The sequence below is a fragment of the Hoplias malabaricus genome, chromosome 3 (assembly GCF_029633855.1).
Source record: "Hoplias malabaricus isolate fHopMal1 chromosome 3, fHopMal1.hap1, whole genome shotgun sequence".
NCBI classification, from domain to species: domain Eukaryota; kingdom Metazoa; phylum Chordata; class Actinopteri; order Characiformes; family Erythrinidae; genus Hoplias; species Hoplias malabaricus.
This window is the reverse complement of record NC_089802.1, coordinates 71,290,238-71,311,187: the sequence shown is the minus strand read 5'-3', so window position 1 is coordinate 71,311,187 and position 20,950 is coordinate 71,290,238. Positions and strand designations below refer to the sequence as shown.

The following is a 20,950-nucleotide window of genomic DNA, read 5'->3' as shown; positions in this document are numbered from 1 at the left end:
AGGGAGAACACACCACACTCCTCACAGCAGCAGGGCTCCAAGTCACACCCCCAGGACCCTGGAGCTGTGTGACTGTGACACTACCTGCTGCACCACCGTGCCGCCCACATATTATACATTAGTTACATAATCTGTCACTGACTGACTTATATTAAAGGGCACTGCCGTCAGTTCAGTATTTTTTTTTTAAACTAACCTTCAAATCAATATTGAAATATACAAGAAGTTTATGTTTGATGGTGATGTAATGTTTCTTGTTTTTTTCTTGCCAATTTTTCTGTGGCTTTTATATTGATCAAATCGATATCTGAATTATATCGTGATATAAATTTTGACAGTATCGTCCAACCCTAGATTTATTCACTTAATATCAGTTTTTTTTCCAATGCCCTAGAGACATCAAACACATCTTGGCTAAAAACACTTGGAATATTTTAGATTTTTTGCTAAACAAGAATGTAATACCTTACCTCTCTCCTTTTCTCCAGGCCAAAGCCTCTCCAGGAGATCCCACCATATCTGTGTCCAGACAGAAACAAAGTAAATTTCATCCCTAAGAGTGGCTCTGCCTTCTGCCTGGTAAGTATTCTGAAGCCCTTGCTGCCCACACAGGAGCTGAGCTTCCGTGGGCCGGTGGGCTACCGCAGCCTCTCTCCCTCCCTGAGCGGTATGAGCGTGCGCAGCCTCTCGCCCTCTCTCGGACCCGTCCTGACCCGTGGCCGGCAGTCCCCCTGCCTCCCACGACACCTGGAGGAGCCTGAAGGTTAAACCCCACCAGCAGCTAAACCCAGGAACTGCTTCTACATCTCGATCAAATCAGAGAAACCTCATGATCGGGACATCCAGTGACTGCATCATCCCCCAAAATCCCCCAAAACCAGCCCTTTTCCCCTTCCTTCTAATTGAACATCTCAAAGCTGTGACTGCATCAGGGCACGATTTCTTCATCCAGATGATCCAAATCGTTTTCCTGAAACTTGAATGTGCGAGATGTAACAATACCCGCGGGATAAAAGGAATACTGTAGCGTTTTACAGAGTCGTTTCTATCTATCTGTCTGTTTGCACTGAGCATGATGAGCTTAAGGTTGTGTGTTACTACTCTAAAGCAGCCCATTCTATTGATCATGCTTTTCTACAGAAAAACAGTCCCAGCAGTTGAACATCTAAAATATATTAGGAAAATGTTTATTGACCATGTGCTACAGACACAATTCAGAGATTTTGCTGGAAAACGCGGGAGTATTCTTTTATATTCCTTATATATAAATATAAATATATAAGTAGAGAACATTTTTTGGCATTGCACTGCTTTTTACATTCGCAATGTTTTATCGCGTTTTACCATCAAAGCCTTTCAAGAGCCACGTTTCTTTATGTAAATATGCCTCCTTTAACATGTGTGTAAGTGACTTTTTAGACTGTCAGCATGGAGACCATGGGACACAGCTGTGCCTACTCTTAGCTGAGCTGGTGTGTGCATTGTGCATAATAACATACTTTGAGGAACAATGTAGCTAACGACTGGGACGGACTAACAAAAACGTGCCTGATGCCCATAAAATTGTCTGTAGCAAACCCTTCTTCCATCCTGATCCCATCAATTCCCGTCCTGGTGTGAACTCTTAAGTGTACAGTATCCCACCCCTCTCCCCAAATCTACATGCGCTTCATGTAAACCACTGGTCAGAGAGGGAGACCTGGTGCTATGATATTTATACTGTTATCAGTGTCTGTAGGAACAGGGAATGAGTGTCTGTTTTTATATGAAGGTGCTACACTGGTTAGAGAAAAGGTCTAGAGGAAGTATAGTTTAGGAGATTCAGTATATAACACAATACCGGCCAAACATGTGAAAGAAGTCATTTTTATGAAAAATATTTTCAGTTATTTTGATTTATTTTACCCATTTAACAATCTTAACACCCAAGACATCATGTAATCACTTTAGTTATGGGGTTCTTCTCTAAGTGTTTTGAGCTGTTCAGTCAGGTTACGTTAACAGCAGTTTGAAAACACCCAAAATTGAACCTATATAAATATATATTAATGCATTTGCAGTGTTTAATAACCAGCTTTTACCACTAATTACCACATTAATATATTTTTAATAATTATTAAATTTTTCTACTGAATTCCAATCAGTGATGCAGTTGAATCAGTGTTGAATCTAGATTTGACCAATGAGATATGAATAACCAGTAGAATATAAAATATTCCACTGGTTATCAGTAGTTTGTGATGTTTGTACTCTTACTGCATTTCATGGTAACAGTCATCACTCATTTTGTCGATAACTGAAGACGCATGAATCGGGAAGATCTTATTACATCACTGCAGGAGAATCTGCAGGAAGAAAACAAATGTAGAATCAGGTGAAATCTAATGTTTTTTTTTTTTTAAACATTTTTTAAAATTTTGAAACTGCTGAGCGTGTACGGTACGAGGGTGGGAGAGTCAGATTTGTTTAAGAAACAGAAAAAAGTAAAGAGAAAGATGAGGATGGACTAGTGCTGGCTCCCAGGACACGGATTAAGTCGAGAACCTGACTGAAAAGGAGTTTCAATAACAAACTCACAATAAAGTCATGCTTCAAGTGGAAATTTCTGCACAATTCAGTGGATAAACAGTCATTCAGAGTGATGTGAAATGGGTGGCTGAGAGAAAATTGCTGCAATGTCTAAAAACATGGCCAATTTATTAACAATCCAAAACAAGCAGTGAATCTTTTATGTCTACAACACAGTAGACACAAATGTAATGTCCAGTAGAAGGGGCAGTAATATTAGACATTTCACAAATGACCCGTGAACCTATGTGTCCTTTAAATGTTATAAGCATTTTTTTGGGGAATATTTTGCCTTACAATGCCATGAATGTACCTCAGAGCTATGAACTTATTTTACAGTTTTAGCCGCATGCTTATAATCAGACATCTGCCAGTGTATTCCTAATTATTTCATATAATAGCTTTATATGATGTAGCTTTTAGAGCTTACTCTTCAGATGTCTGGTTCCTATCACATCCACGATTCTGACTTTCTAATTTTCTTAATAATGGAATATTGCCACATCAAATCACTCTTGATTTTAAAGACTGAATTATACAGAAATAAAAAATTTGCAGGCTTTGCCTTTTCAGTCCACTCCTATGTTTAATCTGTGTCCGAACAAACTATGTACTGATGTATATTGGAACTGTAGCATCTTTATACTGTAAGATATTCCATGAATCATACTGTGAAGCTTACATTTCTTCCTTGAAAAAGCAAAGGGTTGAAGAAAAGGCACCACAGGCAAAGTGTGAGAAGGAGAATGTGCACATTGCCTTAAAACCTTTAAAACGAGAAATGTTCAAAGTAGAAAAATGGCTGTTATTACTCTCAGAGGAGCCAAATCATTTCACTAGCGCTTAGTGTAGAATAGTTGCTGTGTGTGAATCGTCCTGTTTTAAGTGACTGTACAATCTGATTTTTTACATTTATTTTTCGCATTGTACTAAAGCCTTCCAATTTTGGGATTTCTCTTGACAAAGTGTTCTGGGGAGAAAAAAAAACCCATGTAAAAAACCCATGCACACAATTCTGGTCAAATAAAGGAGTTTTATTTACTGTCTGGTCAGTCGTCACATCGGCACGGTCACTGTAAAGATCTCATGTGTCCAGTTCCCGTCCAAGAAATGAAAAAAAATTCACACTGTTAAACTGAACTGAAATAAAAAGGCATAGTTGCATAAAATAAATGGGTTGAAAGCAGCCACGAATGGTGCAGTGTACATTCTGTTTATTTACGAAGAAGTAAAAAAAGGCTTTCACACTCACGTTAGCACACAATGCAAAGGAAAACTTTTTTCCCCATTTACAAAAAAGAGATTTCATGTGCATTCAGGCAGAGTGTGTGTAAAGCAGACATATATTTATCTGCTTGCATAAGTCCAGTACAGGAATGTCAAGTCTTTATCACTCTACAGTGGACTAGGAATATCACAAGGTCATCATCTCCAATAACCTCTATCAATACCAATTTCAGATTGTTAATTAAAAACTCGGGCTGGTGATTAGATTTGATGGATTGTGTATTAGTGTTCAATTTTATTTTTACAGCAGACTATAATTAAAAAAAGGGAGTTTTACAGAAAGCTTATTTCCATAAATAGGCCTTTTATAACTCAGCCAAGCCAGGCTTTGAGCTACTACTTATTTTACAATAATAAATATCAATCAATTTTACTGGACACACTGATGGCACAGCACACATTTTGCATAAACTCAAACAGTAGTTTCAGTGAATACTTATTTCAAGGTCTGTAGATATACAGCAGTTTTTAGTTTTTATATTTACTATCAGCATGGGATAAAGCCACAATCAGGGATTTTTAAAGGCGCCCAAGAATAAAAATAGCACTTTTCTGGTGAGTACCATGTGAAACCATGAAATGTTCTGAACATATAACTCATTTAAAGCCTTAAAATGATGTATGATGTTCTTTACATCCTTGGCAATGGGTGCTGATCCAGCCCATGACATTACAATCTCTGATTATGGCTATATATATATATATATATTCACATTATTTCATTTTGTGCTATTGTTCAGTTGGTGATAACATTTAGATGAGTAGAGTTTTTTTAGAGAAGAAAAATAGTGTGTGTGTGTATATATATATATTTATTATATTGTAGTGTCGAATAACCAGCTCCACACTCTTGGAGAACACTAATGCTGTTTTTCCATTGGACAGTGCGATACGGCTCAGTAAGGGTTAGAAATCTGTGATCATGCAATTGTCACCGAATCTTCAATCAAATCGAATAAACACATCTGCCATTTTAATTACCCACTGGCAGCAATTTCTTTTTAACTGTTTACCTAAAAGACAGATGTAAGTAATGAACTGGAATTTATAAAAGAAAGGTACAAGCCCTTAGAGAAAAAAGAGAAAAAGATCCAGCCAGATTTTTAAATCCACTATTAGAAAAGAAAGCATTTGCCATTTGATTTCTCACTGGTTTCTTGAAATAAAATAATAACAGTCAGTTAAACAGTGTTGCGAAAATAAAGAACTGGTAAAAGATCATTTTAACACAGTCTTGTATTGTCCGTCTCTTCACCTAAATCAACCGCTGAGTAGAAGTTAAATCAGAATTTGGAAGTTTTTTGCAGTTGCCACGGTTTCATATTTGCTGTTTGCATTAGCGTTTTGTGGGAAATCGCAACAAAAACACAGCCTCTAAATAATATGGCGTTCAGAAAAAAAAGGGAACGATGCCATTACTGCACTGCCCAGTGGAAAAAATGTGGAAAAGTGTCATTTCAGTTTCGTTAGATAACAGACCACCTTCCTGGCTAACATTCTGAGGATTGCTGGGTGTTGAGAGCGAGGTCTGTTCTATCCACACAGAAAGAGTGAGGCCAATTATGCTCTCCTGGACATGGATGGCTAGGATATCATCAGACATCAAGCTCACAATCAGGATCTTACATACTTACAAACCTAAGAAACAGCTAATCTTGCTTACAATAATTGGAAGATAGCAGACACCAGTTAGCATGATGTTGCCTTCGTTGATTTTAAGCTAAATTAGCATTAACGACAGGACTGTTTCTCAAGTAAATCTTTATAAAAGTTATCTTGCTGATTCCATCACCCAAGTGCATTTTTGCTCTTTTATCATCTCTAAATTAATAGCAATCATCTAAAAACTAATCCAACCAACACACCAGTGAAAATAGACTATGAGGTCCCCTTCAAACTACATAGTCTACAAAGACAATTTGTCCTTCCTAAAAATAAATATATATCTGATGCATATACTCCCAGTTCTGGATATCCACAGCTGACTAAAAATACACATTTCTGATTCTGTAACCCTGTTTCTGGACATTCAATGCTTCCGGTATATAATACGGACAGAGATAGATAGAGATTATTTACAAATTCATGAAGATTGCAGCTAGCTCCCATATAGATGAGTGTTGTAGTACAGGGTAGAAGATGTGTAGATCCCATATCAGTGGGAAGTTAGCGACTCACTAACTCTTAATTTCCTTCCATAGGTGCCCTTCACACAGCCTCAACTGTAACAGGTTGGATTTTTAACAACAGAAGACTAATATAGAGTGCAGCCTTTTTTTTTAAACCCATTTTTCCCAAAATAATATACAGTAGATTAGCACAAACACTCACACACAGAAATACAGAGAGAGAGAAATCCTTAAGATAAAGAAATATACCGGAATATTTCCGGATCTAGATTATCGCAATGTGGAACCAGGTTCTGGATCCATCCTTGGCTCGGTGGGATTCAGTTTTGGTAGAGAAGACATCCAGTTTTTTCTTTACTTCATTTACAGTGATGGAGCCTTGAGTCCTGGTGGAGTCCTTTATAAAGTAAATAAAGAAGTAAATTACAAACATAATCCACTAAGTGTTATAAAACTACATGGTCCTAAAAAAGGAGGACACCGTATTTGTCTAATTAGCTGGAATGATCGTATATGTCTCATCAAATGGAGCTGGTGTTATCCACATGGTCCTTTCAGTTTGAAAAGATAAAATCTAAAGAGTCACTGCGCCCTCTTGTGGACATTAAGCGCAGATTTGAGCACACATAAATCAGATATATGCATACATTTCAGATGTTGACATATATGCCATATAACGGGTAGTCCCTAGTGCAGACAAAAACATTAAATACAAATATAGAACATATAAAATTAGACAGTTTATACCTGAACTGCCCACTTATTTTCCCATCCGCAGAATTACATTATAATCAGATGAGAAAGGGGCACACTCTCATACCTCAGGCATTAAGGAGTTCCTCATCACTTCGTCCAATAGCGTCTGGATTGGAGAGCGGGTCCAGATCAGCAAAAAGATCAAACCAGGCAGACATATCCCTGGTGCCACTTTTAGATGCTAGCACGAGGTACAGAACAAAAGAAAAGAGAGTAAGAAACAATTTAAAATTCAAGGCCAGTTCTTTGTAGGGATTTGTAAATTTAAGAACAGCTGCTCTGATTTTAGAGACCTGTACCACCAGCTGATGTCCTGGGGCTGTTCAGGGAGGCTGGCATCTGACCACCTGTGGTTGGGGGCTGAGGGGGAGGAGCTTGAAACATGGGTGGAGTCACCCATCCTGATAATTAAAGAGCATGGAAGAGTTTAAGTGAGTGAGTCCATATGAATGTGAAAAAAACTAATGCACAGGTACAATTTTGTTCTCCAAAACATATAAACAGTGTAAATGCCCAAAACTAAATTCACTTTTACACCCGTAAAAGGGTGTATTTATACTTATTTATAACATGACTTTAAGTGTGAAAAACAGGCTTGGATATCATCACAGAAACTACATTTTATAACTAAATGCTAAATATATGTCTGTTATATTAAGCGGTTCACCTACTAAGAGGTGCAATAGTGTAGATGAGATACTGAAGCAAAGAATCAGAGCTGGAAAATGGCCAGAAAAACTACACTTTGCTGTAGGGGTTCTGACCTGTGGTGCTGAGGCTGTGGTCAAGGAGCTGTGAGGGCAGAAACCCAGTGGGACTGGGAGGCTGGGAAGTAGAAAGAGGGGCTGTGAGGCTGCTACTTGAAGGATTTTGTATGACAGAGGAGGCAGCCGCTGGAGGCTCGAAACAGCCGAAAGCATCTTGCCAGGCCTTGCTGAAGTCATCAGATGCTCCACTGGATGCTCCGGGACTCAACAGCTCCTGAAGAAATGATAGATCACCCTTCTCTCCATCTTCATCCTCAGCTCCAGACTGAGGAACAAGTCCGGACAGCAGGTCCCTGCCAACTACAGCCATGGAAATGTCTGTTAGCTATTGTTTCAGTGAAATTGTAGCAGCACTGTGACTAAACATGTTTGTGCCAGTAAAGATTACTGAACTGGGCAGCACAGAATCATAGAACATATGTCTGGACGTTTTGTATTAGTAAAGTTTAGGCCTTAGGGCCTTTTGTTGTTTTTCTAAGTGAAAATATGAACACACTTTCCTTACATTTTAACGAATAATAACTGTTTGCTTGCATAATTGTTTTGGGTGAAAATAAAACAGAAAATGTGGCCTATATATAAAGGTTAACCATAGCAGATTTAAAAAAATAAACTAATATTATGTACAAAATACAGCATAAAAACACAATAATATATTTTACAGTACAGACACTTTTAACCCTGTTTTCAACAAAACAAACATTTGCAAAAGACTGTAGGTGTAGAAACACTGAAAGCTGGAAAATAGAAAAGAACAAGTGGGAAAAAAGATGCCACATACTCCTGAAAAAAAGTTGGAAAGTATGAATAATTTAGAAAAAAACATACAGGTTTTAAACAATGACAGATTTCACATTTCAGGGGAAGTTACAAGCCAGCAGGTCTAGACCTAACTTCTCCAGCGAACCTCTATAGGGCCATATACAAAACCTCATAAAACTATGTTAAATGTGTATCTTTTGTGTATGTTAAAATGTTCACTATACTGTCTCTTTAACACACAGATCCAGCACAGAGAGAGACAGAGAGAGGTACACCAACAGAGGGAAAAGATTAGCACAGCTCAGCATGAGCCAGATCAGTCTGAGGGCAGACAAAGGCAGCCAGGACTGGAAATATACCCTTCTCAGACAATAGCATGCTGGGGAATGCCTCAGAATTTTGTTGCTGGGAAGAACTGGCATCCCTCTGGACATCAGGAGACTGTGTAAAGTCCAGACACCTCTGGGGCTCTGGCAGAGGTACAGTAGGGGTCATGGCAGGGGTCAGGGCTGGAGCAGGGTCAGGGGTCATTAGTAAGAGGTCATCATCTGGGCTGACTTCACTGAGGAGGCCTGAGGGCTCAAGGGAGGCTGCACAGAAGTAATAAAAATAACATTGATAATACTGCAGCTACATACATTCAATAATGTTTTGGCGAGAAATGAAAACACCCTCAAGGAGTCGAGATTACTGTAGAAGGATTGAAGTAAACGGTTACTTAGGTAACATACATAATATGAGTCATATGGCAGTATGCTGAAAAACTAAACACAATCCACCTCTCAAATCAAACCTGCTGTGTGGTGGGCCTGACCACTGAAAGGCAGGTAACTGTGCTCCTGTATGGTCAGTGGAGCTGATAAAACAGTGAGCAGTTGCAGATGGAGAGGAATGTGATAACCTCTAGAGCTGTGATACTGAATTTATCCACTCTTACGTATGCAGTGCGCATGGTTATTTTTCAGGTTAAATTCTACTCTTACCAGAGTCCAAGCTGGCACATAAAGAGCTGTCCGATGCTTTGTTCTGGCCATCAACTGGAGCAGAAACGGGAAGGAAAGCACATTTCAGCACATGCATACGCCTCTATGAAAGGTTTAGGAAGTGCATTAGATGAAACATAGCATTCTGACTTGTACATACCAGCTTCAGAGATTGTATCTTCAGATTTGTCTTCCTCTAGAGACACAAGACTGAAAGACAAGAAACATCCACATTAATCTCCAGTTTTGCAGAAATACAAACCCAATCCAAACATTTGCAGACACCTGCTCATTCAAATTGTCTTCCAAAAAAAACAGAGTATAATCAGAGCTTGGCAGCTTTTTGCAGCAGTAAGAGCCTCAGCTCTTCTGGGAAGATTTTTCTTTAGAGTTAAGAGGCTCTGTACCCTTCTAACTGATGAATGGATTTGGTATTGATACCTTAGGCTCATAAGTAGCTGCTCCAGACCATCCAAATGGTTTGCAATGTTTTATTTTATACATAATACATGATGTGTGGCCCTGAATGTGTGTCAGCAATGGATGCAAGCTGAATTCTATTAAATAGAAGAATTATACATGCACGATTCACACACATATGTATGGATACTATAGATAATTTGGATGACTCACAGGCGTGAGATGGAGTCAGCTTGTTTCTATATTGGTGCTGTGTAGGTGTCTTGAAGGAACTGCTACTGTACACACTACATATGACCATGCAACAGATGCTAATCTACTGACTCACTTCCCTCTATGTCTCAAGGCAGGATGACCATTAAGTCAGGGCTTTCCTGCAGTCAGATGCTAGCCGTTAAACAGACAAACACACACAGTGTTCTACCAACAGGTTCTTGGCTCCACAAAAACACAGTTTCTTTATTACTAAAGAATGTCGCTACTTTCCATACACTAGGTGACAATGACAATGTACTTGATAAGAGGAAAAAATCTAGCCATTCAGTTGTAACATCACACAGCTGCCTTGTCATATATACTTTTTATGCTCCATCACTGTTGTTCTATCTCCACTCCAACTCCATTTACTCTTTATGTATTAATTAATTTATGTATTTTCCAAAAATCCAAACTTACATACATTAAAATGTTTGCTGGGATTCAAGGCTGTGTGCTGCCAGAGTTTGTTATGAACACACACACACACAGAGAGACACAGACACACACACAGACACCAAGAGTTCCACTCACAGATCAGTGAGTAGAGCCTTCAGAGAGGCCTCTCGTTTGAACAGGCCAGCTCTGGGAGAAAAGCGGGTAAATGAGAGAATGGAGGAATGCAGAAATAAAAGAATAAGAATGATGAGAGTGACATGAGTTCTGAAAGAAAGGCTGAGTTCAGAGTGAGGGGGAAAAAAATGTGGCAACAAAGAAAACACAGACATTCAGAATAGCTCTAATGACTCGGTGTGTGTGTGATTTTGTATCCTCACTTGTCTGCTTTAGACTGCTTTTCTTTCTTTCTGTCTTCTGTTGACAGTCCTTCTGATAGATTTTCCAGAGGGTCTCTTAGCTCCTAAAACCACAAACAATCACATTACATTATGAACTACCTCAGGCATTCAACAGACAGAATATATTTCTTCTAGGAAAGTTTTGGAAACATTTATTTATGGATTTATTTATCTTTAAGGAAGAACTACTGACTCTGACAAGTTCCCATCAAGCGAAATAGCATTTCATATCTTCTTTGTAAAATGACCCACATAAATAATGCACTGCGGACAGTATCTCACTCTATTGTTTACATTTGTCACACACCTTGAGGGTAGTGAACCGATAGGGCACATATCCCTGGAAGGCCTCATGGATGCCAGACATGATGTGAGCCGTTTTCTCCCAGAACTGAAGCAGCGTGGTCTAAGAGAAACAAACACACACAAATATATTTGGCACAAACCCACCCACCTACTGTGAGAATGAGCTATGAATAAAAGTCAACGAAACTGACAGATGGAAAGAAAGAGTGAGAGAGACTGGTGGAGTACTGAGAGAGAGAGAGAGAGAGAGAGACAGAAGGGAAGCAAAGCAGGAGGGAGAAATAGAGAATGAATGGATGAATGGTGCGAGTACCTGATAAGTACAGAGGGAATGAGAGAGCATGTTGCAGCGACTGGCCCCCAGCATGTCCACCTTCTGACAAACGTCATTTTTCAACTTATCAAACTGCACCTTCGTCCCTCTCACCTGAGCTTGCACCTAAAAAATTAAAGAAACATATCATGAAACAGTAATAACACACTTAACAAGCCCCTCAATTGAAATATATTACATAAAAATCAGTCCTTGACCACTCAGTACAGTTTATAAAATCCCAAAGTTAATTCACTCCTGCTAGTAATGAAGTGAATAAGTTTGTGTGTGAGGGTGAATCTATTCGAGAGTGTGCACAGGCTATAAATATTCATAGATGGGGCGAAGCACAAGACTAGAAAGTGCTGGTGGACATAGGTAAAAACTGCAGATCCCAGGGTGCATTGCATTAACTAAACTGAGGCCAGATATGGTGCTATACTCTGCAAGTAAGCCGATAGTTTATTTCATAGAGTTATCAGTTCCATTTGAGCATGCAGTAGATGAAGCATTAGAAAGGACGAAGCTGAACTACGTAGACTTGGCGGCTGAGGTGAGGGAACGCGGGTGGCAGGCACATGTTAGATTGGTGGAGACAGGTGTTAGGGGATCTGTAGCCAAGTCTGCCACATCCCTGCTAGTGCAGTTCAGCATCAGGGGCTGGAAACTAAGGGCAGCTGAGAAGGAGTTATCAGAAGCAGCTGAAAGGTCTAGTCAGTGGTTGTGGATAAGGAGAACACAGACTAGCTGGGAAATGCACTGTAGAGATGCTATTGTGGTGGTTAGTGATGTGGCACATAAAGATCACATGGAACTGGTGGCACTGAGCATGCATTAACGGTGCCAGTGGGGCTAGGTACAGCCTTAGTCACCAGGGAGGCCAGTGTGGATTTACAATTGTTGATACCTAGGGGTAAGGTAGGACTGTAAAGCTAGCTTGGACGGGGTGGGTCTGGGACACCAGACTTCATTTTTGAGCCTTCTGGAGGTGTCGTTGGCTTAATTCAGCAAAACACTTACGAGGGGAGGTGCCTACCTGATGACCCCTGTGACCCCTTACATCTTATCTTGTGTATGATTATAATTACTAAAGCATGGCCCTTAGTCAGTCTGCCCTATTTGACCCTAACAGAGCTCTAATGTGTCTGGGCCACTGAGTTTGAGAGCCTCCAGATCTCAGTTACTATTTCTTTTGTCCACTTGCAGGCCAGTGAGGAAATCAGAGAGCAGCCTGAACCTCTCCAAACCCCCACAGCCTGTAAACACAACTGAAGCCAATGACACTCAACACCACTCGTAACCATGCCTACTGCTTCCATTTTCACCCACCGCCACTCTCTCACTGTGTCCCACGCTGTTTCTGAGTCCTTATCTCACTCTCTCATTCACAATCGCTCTGTACACATCATCTCTGCTCTCCCTCACTTCTAATCTTACTCATTTACTTTCACTCTAGGTGAATCCAAAATAGAGCCTAGTTCAAATAGTAGAGTACTAGGAATAGCTAATTTAAAGTTTTTACTAATTAAAAATCCACATATTACATGGCAAATATATTTTATATTCTTATGAAATATAAATATAAAAATATATATATAATTATTTCAATAAAAAGTTAATAAAAAATAATAAAACATTTTCCAATCACACCATGACATACTGGAAATTATAAAGAATGGTCTCTCAGCAAGGCTCTGCTGTTTTTTTTAGATATTTGGGGGTGGCATAAGGGTTATCTCAGAACAATTTAAATATTGGATATTGCATATAGGAGGGGAAAATATATATCCAAAAAATATATAAAAATATATCCAATACAACCCTCTGTGGTGTGTGTATCAACATTCTCTGAGATTCTACAGTACATATTATGTATGCATTTCCTTAAATTAACTAACTACAACCCCTCTCTCTGGCCATTGAGGAGTGAGAAAGCACTGTGTGTGTTTCTGACCTTGCGGAACTTCTCCAGTTGTTTGTATGTGTCTGGGTCAAGCTCCTGGGAGACATCCTTCATCCAGAGCAGTGCTCCACGATACTCAGTGCGGGCTTTCTCCATGCGCCCCACCGTCAGTAGCGTATCCGCTATGGCCCGCCGCCTAAACGTCTCCACCTCCTGCTCCATCCGCTGCAGTGGAGGACACAGAGCCAACCTGCATAAATAGAGGGACACCAAAATCAGTGGCTTTGTATTAAAATTACCATTAAAACAGGCTGTTCATTTCCTTGTTTACCTCTGTTTGGCAGAGCTGCACAGGGCTTTGCTGGTGGCCTCCATCATGCTTCCTGCTTTGGTTTTGTCATGTTCAGCTTGGAAGCGCAGGAACAGGCCCATCTCATTCTCCTCCTGAGACAGATCTACAAGGCAAACAGCAAAAAGGTCAGGATTAGGATGAGATTTCTGCTACTATTCTGATAATAATGTCTATTGTAATAACTGCTTTTAAGAAGTAAAAATGTAAACCATTCGAAATCAAAATTAAGACAGGTCTGAACAGGTGGCTATATAGATTTGTAAGAGCTTACAAATGAACTGAGGAGGCTAAATAGATGTTTTTGTGTGTGTGAGGGTGTGTGCGTGTGTGTTTCACTCACGTGTGATCCTTTGCTGATATCTTTCTATTACTTTCAGAAGCTCTGTGCATGTGATCTGTATTGAACGGAAAAACTGCCAAATAAAAAGAGAGGAAAGAGATGATGGAATAATTTTTTTATTATTATTTATTTTTTAAACCCCACTCTCAATGTGCAACATTTACTGTTCATATCTTTCTCTATTTCCTACATTTTAAATTCTGTAGATCCACAGCTTTTACAGGCCATTTTGCACATTCTGCTCAAGAAGACTCTTTTAGAAGCATGTGAAGACAAAAAATAGCCTTGTCTGTCTCGTTACTATAGCGATAACTCATTTTAAGTTCTTCTTCTCTTAAGGTAAAAGCACAGGGCCGTGTATGCGCCCTACCAAGAAATGAAATTCAACTCTGAGTAGTGGAACTTGTATAAATGAGTCATGAAGGCTGCACTGCTTACGGACCTTTCACAAGACACAGCAAGAAACAATTCTACAGTAACGAGGGAGAAAATAGAAAGAGCATTGGAAAAAAGAGACCACCTTTTTTTGACGCACATTCATCCACCTGCGCAAACCAAGAGAACACACTGTGCCGCATTCATAATAGCTACAGTTGTATGGTCAAACACTGAGAACTAAAAAACAGTTCAACAGCAAGATATAAACTCCAGTTGGCCTTGGCGTATTGTTAAAAATTTCATAATAAATGAACCAATAGAAATGGTTAGAATTTTTGTTTTTTATTATTTGAAACTTTTAGAGCATATTTTTCTTCTCTTTGAAGAGCATCGATGTGTGGACAACATCAGTATTCCAACTCTATACGACACAGAGTTATCTATTAAAGGGCGCACAGTGGCACAAACAGGTGCTCTGGTTTCCTCCCCTGGTCCAAAAAACACACATTGGTAGGTGGACTTCCGACTCAAAAGTGTCCGTAGATGCGAGTGTGTGAGTGAATGTCACCCTGCGAAGGATTGGCGCCCCCTCCAGGGTGTGTTCCCACCTTCCACCCAGTGATTCCGTGTAGGCTCCAGAGCACAAGCACATAACACAGCAAATAAACAGCTGATGGCTGGACCTTATCTATACTTTTGTCCAGTGAATCAATAAATAGCAGAGTTTTGTTTTGGGATTTAATTTTTGGTTTGTTTGTTTTTAAATTTTGCAAATCCTTGAAGGTGTTGACGTGACCTTGTAGAGGTGAGCAGTGTGTCCATGGTAATGATTAACCTTTTTTTTTTTTTTTTTCCCTGGTCTTACACAAACAGACAGGCACACAGGCACACACACACACACACACACGCACACACACCCTACATTTGTTTCATTCAGTTTTAAATCTTCTTGGACACTAGGGTACATTACTATGTTAAAAATGAAAATCAGTACTTCCAAACCGTGAGTATTAAATATTTATATATTTACAAACCGTTTTAAATATTTACTGATGTCCACTGAGACCAGCAGTGCCTGCACATATAGGAATACGTAAAGAACAGTTAAACGGCAATATCTACTATAATACAAAATTTTTGTATTATAATTAAAAACATTATTATTATTATTATTATATTATAATAGATTATTATAGTAATAACAATTGTAAATTAAATGAATGCAGGCTGGTCCAGAAAATTAATCATGGTTGTTTCTTACTCTATTTAAATAGGCATTTTCATACAGTTTGCTACCTGCTTGTCAAAATGGTAAAATACCATTGCCTTTTATTAAGTAAGTGACAAACCTAGTGTGTCTGCTCTCACACACCCCAAAGATTTAGGAGGAGGGCCTGGTATCATCATTCTCGCCACATTTGAACATGTATTTACTTCACTCTGAAAGAGCAGAAGTCTGAAACTGATGCGGTGTTAGGCTCAAATTTTAATCCGTCCATGGTACTGAATTGGTAATCATTTTAAAATTATTGCTTAATATATATATGAATTATCGGTCACATATATTAAAGACAACAGTCAAAAAAGGCTTCCATCAAAATAACACGTGGAACACAGCACCGTTCTCCTCTGTCTAAACAGCCCTGTTCAGAACGACACTTTAAGCCACTGTTGAGAATGAACCTCTGTTTATTTTCAAGCAAGAGGCACCCAGGAGTGAGGCACAATGAGCAGAAAAGCTAACTCTTAGACACTTTCCCTTTTTTATGTTCTTATTTCTCCATATTTAATCAGTAAATGTATTTCAACATGCTTTTGTTTGTTTGCCACTGTTTAAAGTAACCTCAGTTTAGTCTCTCACACAAACACACAACCAACACTGTTATTGGAAACCATCAGGCGAGGTGACATGAAGACTTTGAAGTATACGCCATCTACGCAAGTCGCAGGCTAAGATCAGAATGATTCATTTCAACCCATGTCCTCAGACTTGGGCAGATCCCAAAAAATGTGAAAAAAAAAAACAAAAAACAACAAGGTTGTTGTACTTTACAGTGTGTGGGTTGGTGGAAGCACCAGGTCCCCATACCAATGTGCTAATGCACAATACTACAAGAAGTCCTCCTAAAATATCACTCCAAAATGTGTGTCCCCCTAGTTTTTTTTTTTTTTTTTTGTTAGTGCCTGTGTATAAACCACACAAACTCTATTTTGGTTCTACAAGGTAGATGCATTAAAGCACTTCAGCTCCTGGTCTGTAGCACATCCTAACATATTCATTTATTCATTTCTTCACTGAAGAGAAGTATACTGTCCTCATTTCACCTCCCATTGTCCATTTAAGTCCATTTACCAAGACCAAAAACAGTCTCTGTCCGGTATGCAAGGCTCTCTCACTCTCTCTCATAATTCAAACAGTGAATAAAAACTTACAGAGAAGTTAAACTTCTGCCACAAACAGTAATTTTCCCCCTTAAACAAACCATTCCACCTTTAAAAATATAGTGCTTCTGAATGTAAACAACTAGAGAGAACTGCGTTTCCCAACAATCGTAGATATTCCCTTTAAAGCACGGCACAACCCCACCACAGACATAAAAACACACCATGAGGGGAAAACATTTAGATAATTGTCAATAAGGAACAAAGGGTTTCTTTGTTTTCCTTTACAATCAAAACAGAAAGCAGTAATGAATGCTGCACTATCACACAGTATGGAGAAGCAGATGCCCCAAAACAGAGCCAGACAATATGGCCTTGAGATAGTCTCATTATCAACCACATCCATAGATAGAAAGAGATATAAGAGGAAACAAAGAGAGCTGTCGAGGCCGGCTCTTGCTCAAAGCTACTGGGCTTTTCAGATTGAATGACTGTGATATAAGAGACAGGAAAGCTAACTCGAGTAAGAGTAGGAGAGATTGAGCTAAAAAGATAAGAGCATTTCCTCTCCCTTCCATCTATTCAGCACTGCCTCACTCGCTTGCCTTTGCTTTGCCTCCACTGTGCATTTTTCATTTGTCTCTCTTTCTCAGACTCCCTCGCAAGCATCATAAATAAAACATGCATTTCCTCAGTGGCCAAACACAACCTATAGAAAACGTGCACCAACTTAATACAGCAATGCCAGCAAAAATAACCTACAGATCAAGGCCTTATTTTCACGACAGTCAAATCATTATATAGGAGTTTATTTAAAGAATTAGGATCTATTACACCAGCGATGAATTAGGAATTGTGTCAAGTATTAGCTGGGCACTTAGGGATAGTGTCTTTTAAACACTAGTTTTTAAAAACTAGTTTTCTTTTAAATCAAGGCTATTTAGTGAGGATTTTGCCTGCTTTTCCCTGCAGTAAAAGCCTCTACACCTCTTGTTGGGATATTGCATTGATGTGGAACATTAACGGGGTCAGATTCTGACATTCTGTCCTGTATCAAACTCCTCTCCTTCTCATTCCAGGGGTACAAGATGGTTATTCCATTACTCAACAGAATACAGCCTGGTGTTGGGGACTTTAAACTGTTCTATACAATTCTTTGGTCTGCTTAAAAGTAGTGGTTACCAACCATTTTCTGCAATGCCCCTTTTGTAAATGAGAAGATTGCTTGCAGTAGCCCCTAGCCCTCCTTAAGGGGTGCACCCCACACATAGGAAACCACTGCTCAAGAGAATGCTTTTTAAAGGTTATAAGTTCCATGTGCTACAACCGAATGCCTATGTAAGGATACGATATACTTTGAATGGATTTCACTTACCAGAAATAGAGTTTGTCTACATATTGTTAGCCACCAACAATGAAAACACTCATCTGCATTAGTTTTAGAAAAGCAGATATCTCTAAACCTCTGATAGACAGTTTAAACAAGCTTTACCCTATACTATATTAAGCATGTTAGTTTTAGCTTCCTCGTACCTCCAGTTTTGCATCCAGGTCTGCATCAGATGCCACCACATACTCATCCTCCTTCTTCCCAGTAGCCTTGATCAGGACCTGCTTGGTCTTCCAGAACTTTTTCTGCATGCGGGCCATGACCGAGCGGTCCTCACCCAGAACTTGTCGCCCACTGAACATATCACTAGAGAAGCTGTAACACGACATGGGAGAAGATATTAATCAAAACAGTAAAATTTTCATATATATATAATTTTTTTTTTTTTTATTATTATTATTTTTTTTAAATGAGAAATGTCACATACCCATAGCCGTCCATACTTTTTATATCCCCAACACAGTCCTGTAAACAAAGCAAAACCATTTATTTGCACAACAGAACAAAATATAATATTCATTCATTCATTATCTGTAACCCTTATCCAGTTCAGGGTCGCGGTGGGTCCAGAGTCCACCTGGAATCATTGGGCGCAAGGTGGGAATACACCCTGGAGGGGGTACCAGTCCTTCACAGGGCAACACACACTCATACATTCACTCACACCTACGGACACTTTTGAGTCACCAATCCACCTACCAACGTGTGTTTTTGGACTGTGGAAGGAAACCGGAGCACCCAGAGGAAACCCATGCGGACACAGGGAGAACACACCACACTCCTCACAGACAGTCACCCAGAGGAAACCCACACAGACACAGAGAGAACACACCACACTCCTCACAGACAGTCACCCGGAGGAAACCCACGCAGACACAGAGAGAACACACCACACTCCTCACAGACAGTCACCCAGAGGAAACCCACACAGACACAGGGAGAACACATCACACTCCTCACAGACAGTCACTCGGAGGAAACCCACGCAGACACAGAAAGAACACACGACACTCCTCACAGTCAGTCACCCGGAGGAAACCCACACAGACACAGGGAGAACACACCAAACTCCTCACAGACAGTCACCCGGAGCGGGAATCGAACCCACAACTTCCAGGTCCCTGGAGCTGTGTGACTGCGACACTACCTGCTGCACCAACGTGCCACACAAAATATAAAATCTCAAATAATAATAGAGAGATAAAAATATTTGCATCCTGTTCTTACCTTTCAAAATTCAGTGACTGCATTCAGCAAGCACTGAAACAACTGGAAAAAAGAAGAAAAATAAAAATCTATGATATTACAATAAATCACCCACACAGCCATGTCTCACACAAACAAGCCAGACTTATTATTGTCTGTGTTGCCTTTATGCATCAAGACTTGAATGCCATATATGGCTCTTATTTACAGCTTGTAGCCTCTATATTCTCTCCATTTGTACTTCTGACCCACAACCTCTGATCATTTCGTTAATTTATATCTATCACGAAATGCACAACATAATGCATCATTATTTGAGACAGTCTTATTTTATTGATCTGCTTACTCATGATACTCGGCATTAGCTTAACACCAGTGCAACTTTTGGGCCAAAACGATGGCATTTTGTTAGCTTATATTTAGCCTAAGCCATCTGTATGAGAGCAAACATTTTTAAGTCCAGTCTTCACGATGCATCACGAGAGGACTTCCTTAGTCTTTGAACTGGAATATCTCAAACTAAAATCTCTCGCTGTAATTTCATAGATATTGATGCTTTTGTAGCATATATGAAGCTTGTGTTTTATTATTCACATTTCCCAATCTTCAGAGTTGTTAGAAACCAGGGCATTTTGTCCTATCGAGCCCACCGTCATTCTGAATGACAATTTGCCATGATATATGGCACTGAATATATAATTCATCAGTCTAGGAAGAGCACTGCAGTTTTGTGTGTTACTGCTGTGACTCATATCATCAGTTCTAGTCCTTGAGGTGATTCAGAAGCATTAGAGCTAGAAAAGACATAAAGCAGTGTAATAGCAATGTAAAAATGGAGCTAGAGGACAAGTGATGGACAACCGTGCTCCACAGACGAATCGGTTTACCATTTCTAAATGTTTAGTGGAGTTTTTGTCTCTGTCCTAGCTGCAGCATATGAGGGAAAAGCAAACAGCTGTTGTCTTGGTTTGTTCTCAGACTTCAGTCAACATCCAGCAGCACTGGATAAAGAGACATTTCAGGCCAGTCTTAGGCGAATGTACAAGACAAATGGACAAGAAACAGTTTGTCCTTAAGCCCTTTTGCCTTTTTGGACCACAAGCAACCGTACAGTGGAAAGTTGTACGTGTTCGTACTGGAAAACAGGCACTAGCCTCTAAAGCTACAGTAGCTTTCCAAAGACATCAGTCATCACACCCTACTATTGCTTTTTTTTTTTTTTAAATAACGTTAAACATTCTTCTCCAGCGACATGATACATTGCTGCGGTGTATATTTAGCGTATTAAAATAAAAACTAATAAATACACTGATAAAATAACCAATTTAAACGGTTACGAAGTGAGAGCTCGTTCCTGATCGGAATCCTACGGAGATAAACGATAAGCAGTCAGCGGTTAGCTCCAGCTCCAGCCCAAGCCACGTCTCAGTGAAACCTGAACCTGCTCCGTTTCAGTAATAAATTCGGCAAGCGCTTTTCCCACACACAAGCACAGCTCTTACTCGGTTTTCTCTTCGTAGCGCTCATCCACAGCCCCCTGCTCCTCCGGTGGGTGGTTGTTGGGGGCTGAGAGTGTGTTATTTCCTCAGAGACCCACTGACGGTGGTGAACAACCAGAGCAGGATACGGGGAGCGTTCATACGCGTCACCGCGAAG

The 20,950-nt window shown here is 39.7% G+C and overlaps 2 protein-coding genes across 4 annotated transcripts in view; one reads left to right on the top strand and one right to left on the bottom strand.

The window, feature by feature from the left end:
* fam117ba (family with sequence similarity 117 member Ba) overlaps nt 1-3,679 on the top strand; it is a 10,888-nt gene extending 7,209 nt beyond the window's left edge. Inside the window, exon 8 of the mRNA XM_066663799.1 lies at nt 489-3,679. Coding sequence (XP_066519896.1) covers nt 489-768 — 280 coding nt within the window. The 3' untranslated portion in view covers nt 769-3,679. The remainder of the gene's footprint in view (nt 1-488) is intronic.
* Nucleotides 1,266-20,950, bottom strand: ical1 (islet cell autoantigen 1-like). 3 transcript variants are annotated; one of them, XM_066663796.1, is made up of 17 exons: nt 20,797-20,950; nt 19,316-19,357; nt 18,516-18,553; nt 18,232-18,403; nt 13,939-14,011; nt 13,578-13,701; nt 13,298-13,496; nt 11,344-11,469; nt 11,032-11,130; nt 10,704-10,786; nt 9,413-9,462; nt 9,253-9,306; nt 8,629-8,859; nt 7,505-7,807; nt 7,034-7,141; nt 6,805-6,921; nt 1,266-6,381 (listed from the first exon to the last, which is right to left on the bottom strand). In XM_066663796.1, the coding sequence occupies exons 3-16, from the start codon at nt 18,527-18,529 to the stop codon at nt 6,806-6,808; spliced, it is 1,752 nt and encodes a 583-aa protein (XP_066519893.1). In that variant the 5' UTR covers nt 18,530-18,553; nt 19,316-19,357; nt 20,797-20,950; the 3' UTR covers nt 1,266-6,381; nt 6,805. The 3 variants fall into 3 exon arrangements, with proteins under 3 accessions (XP_066519893.1, XP_066519894.1, XP_066519895.1); XM_066663797.1 differs by having other exon boundaries at nt 7,040-7,141; XM_066663798.1 differs by lacking the exon at nt 8,629-8,859.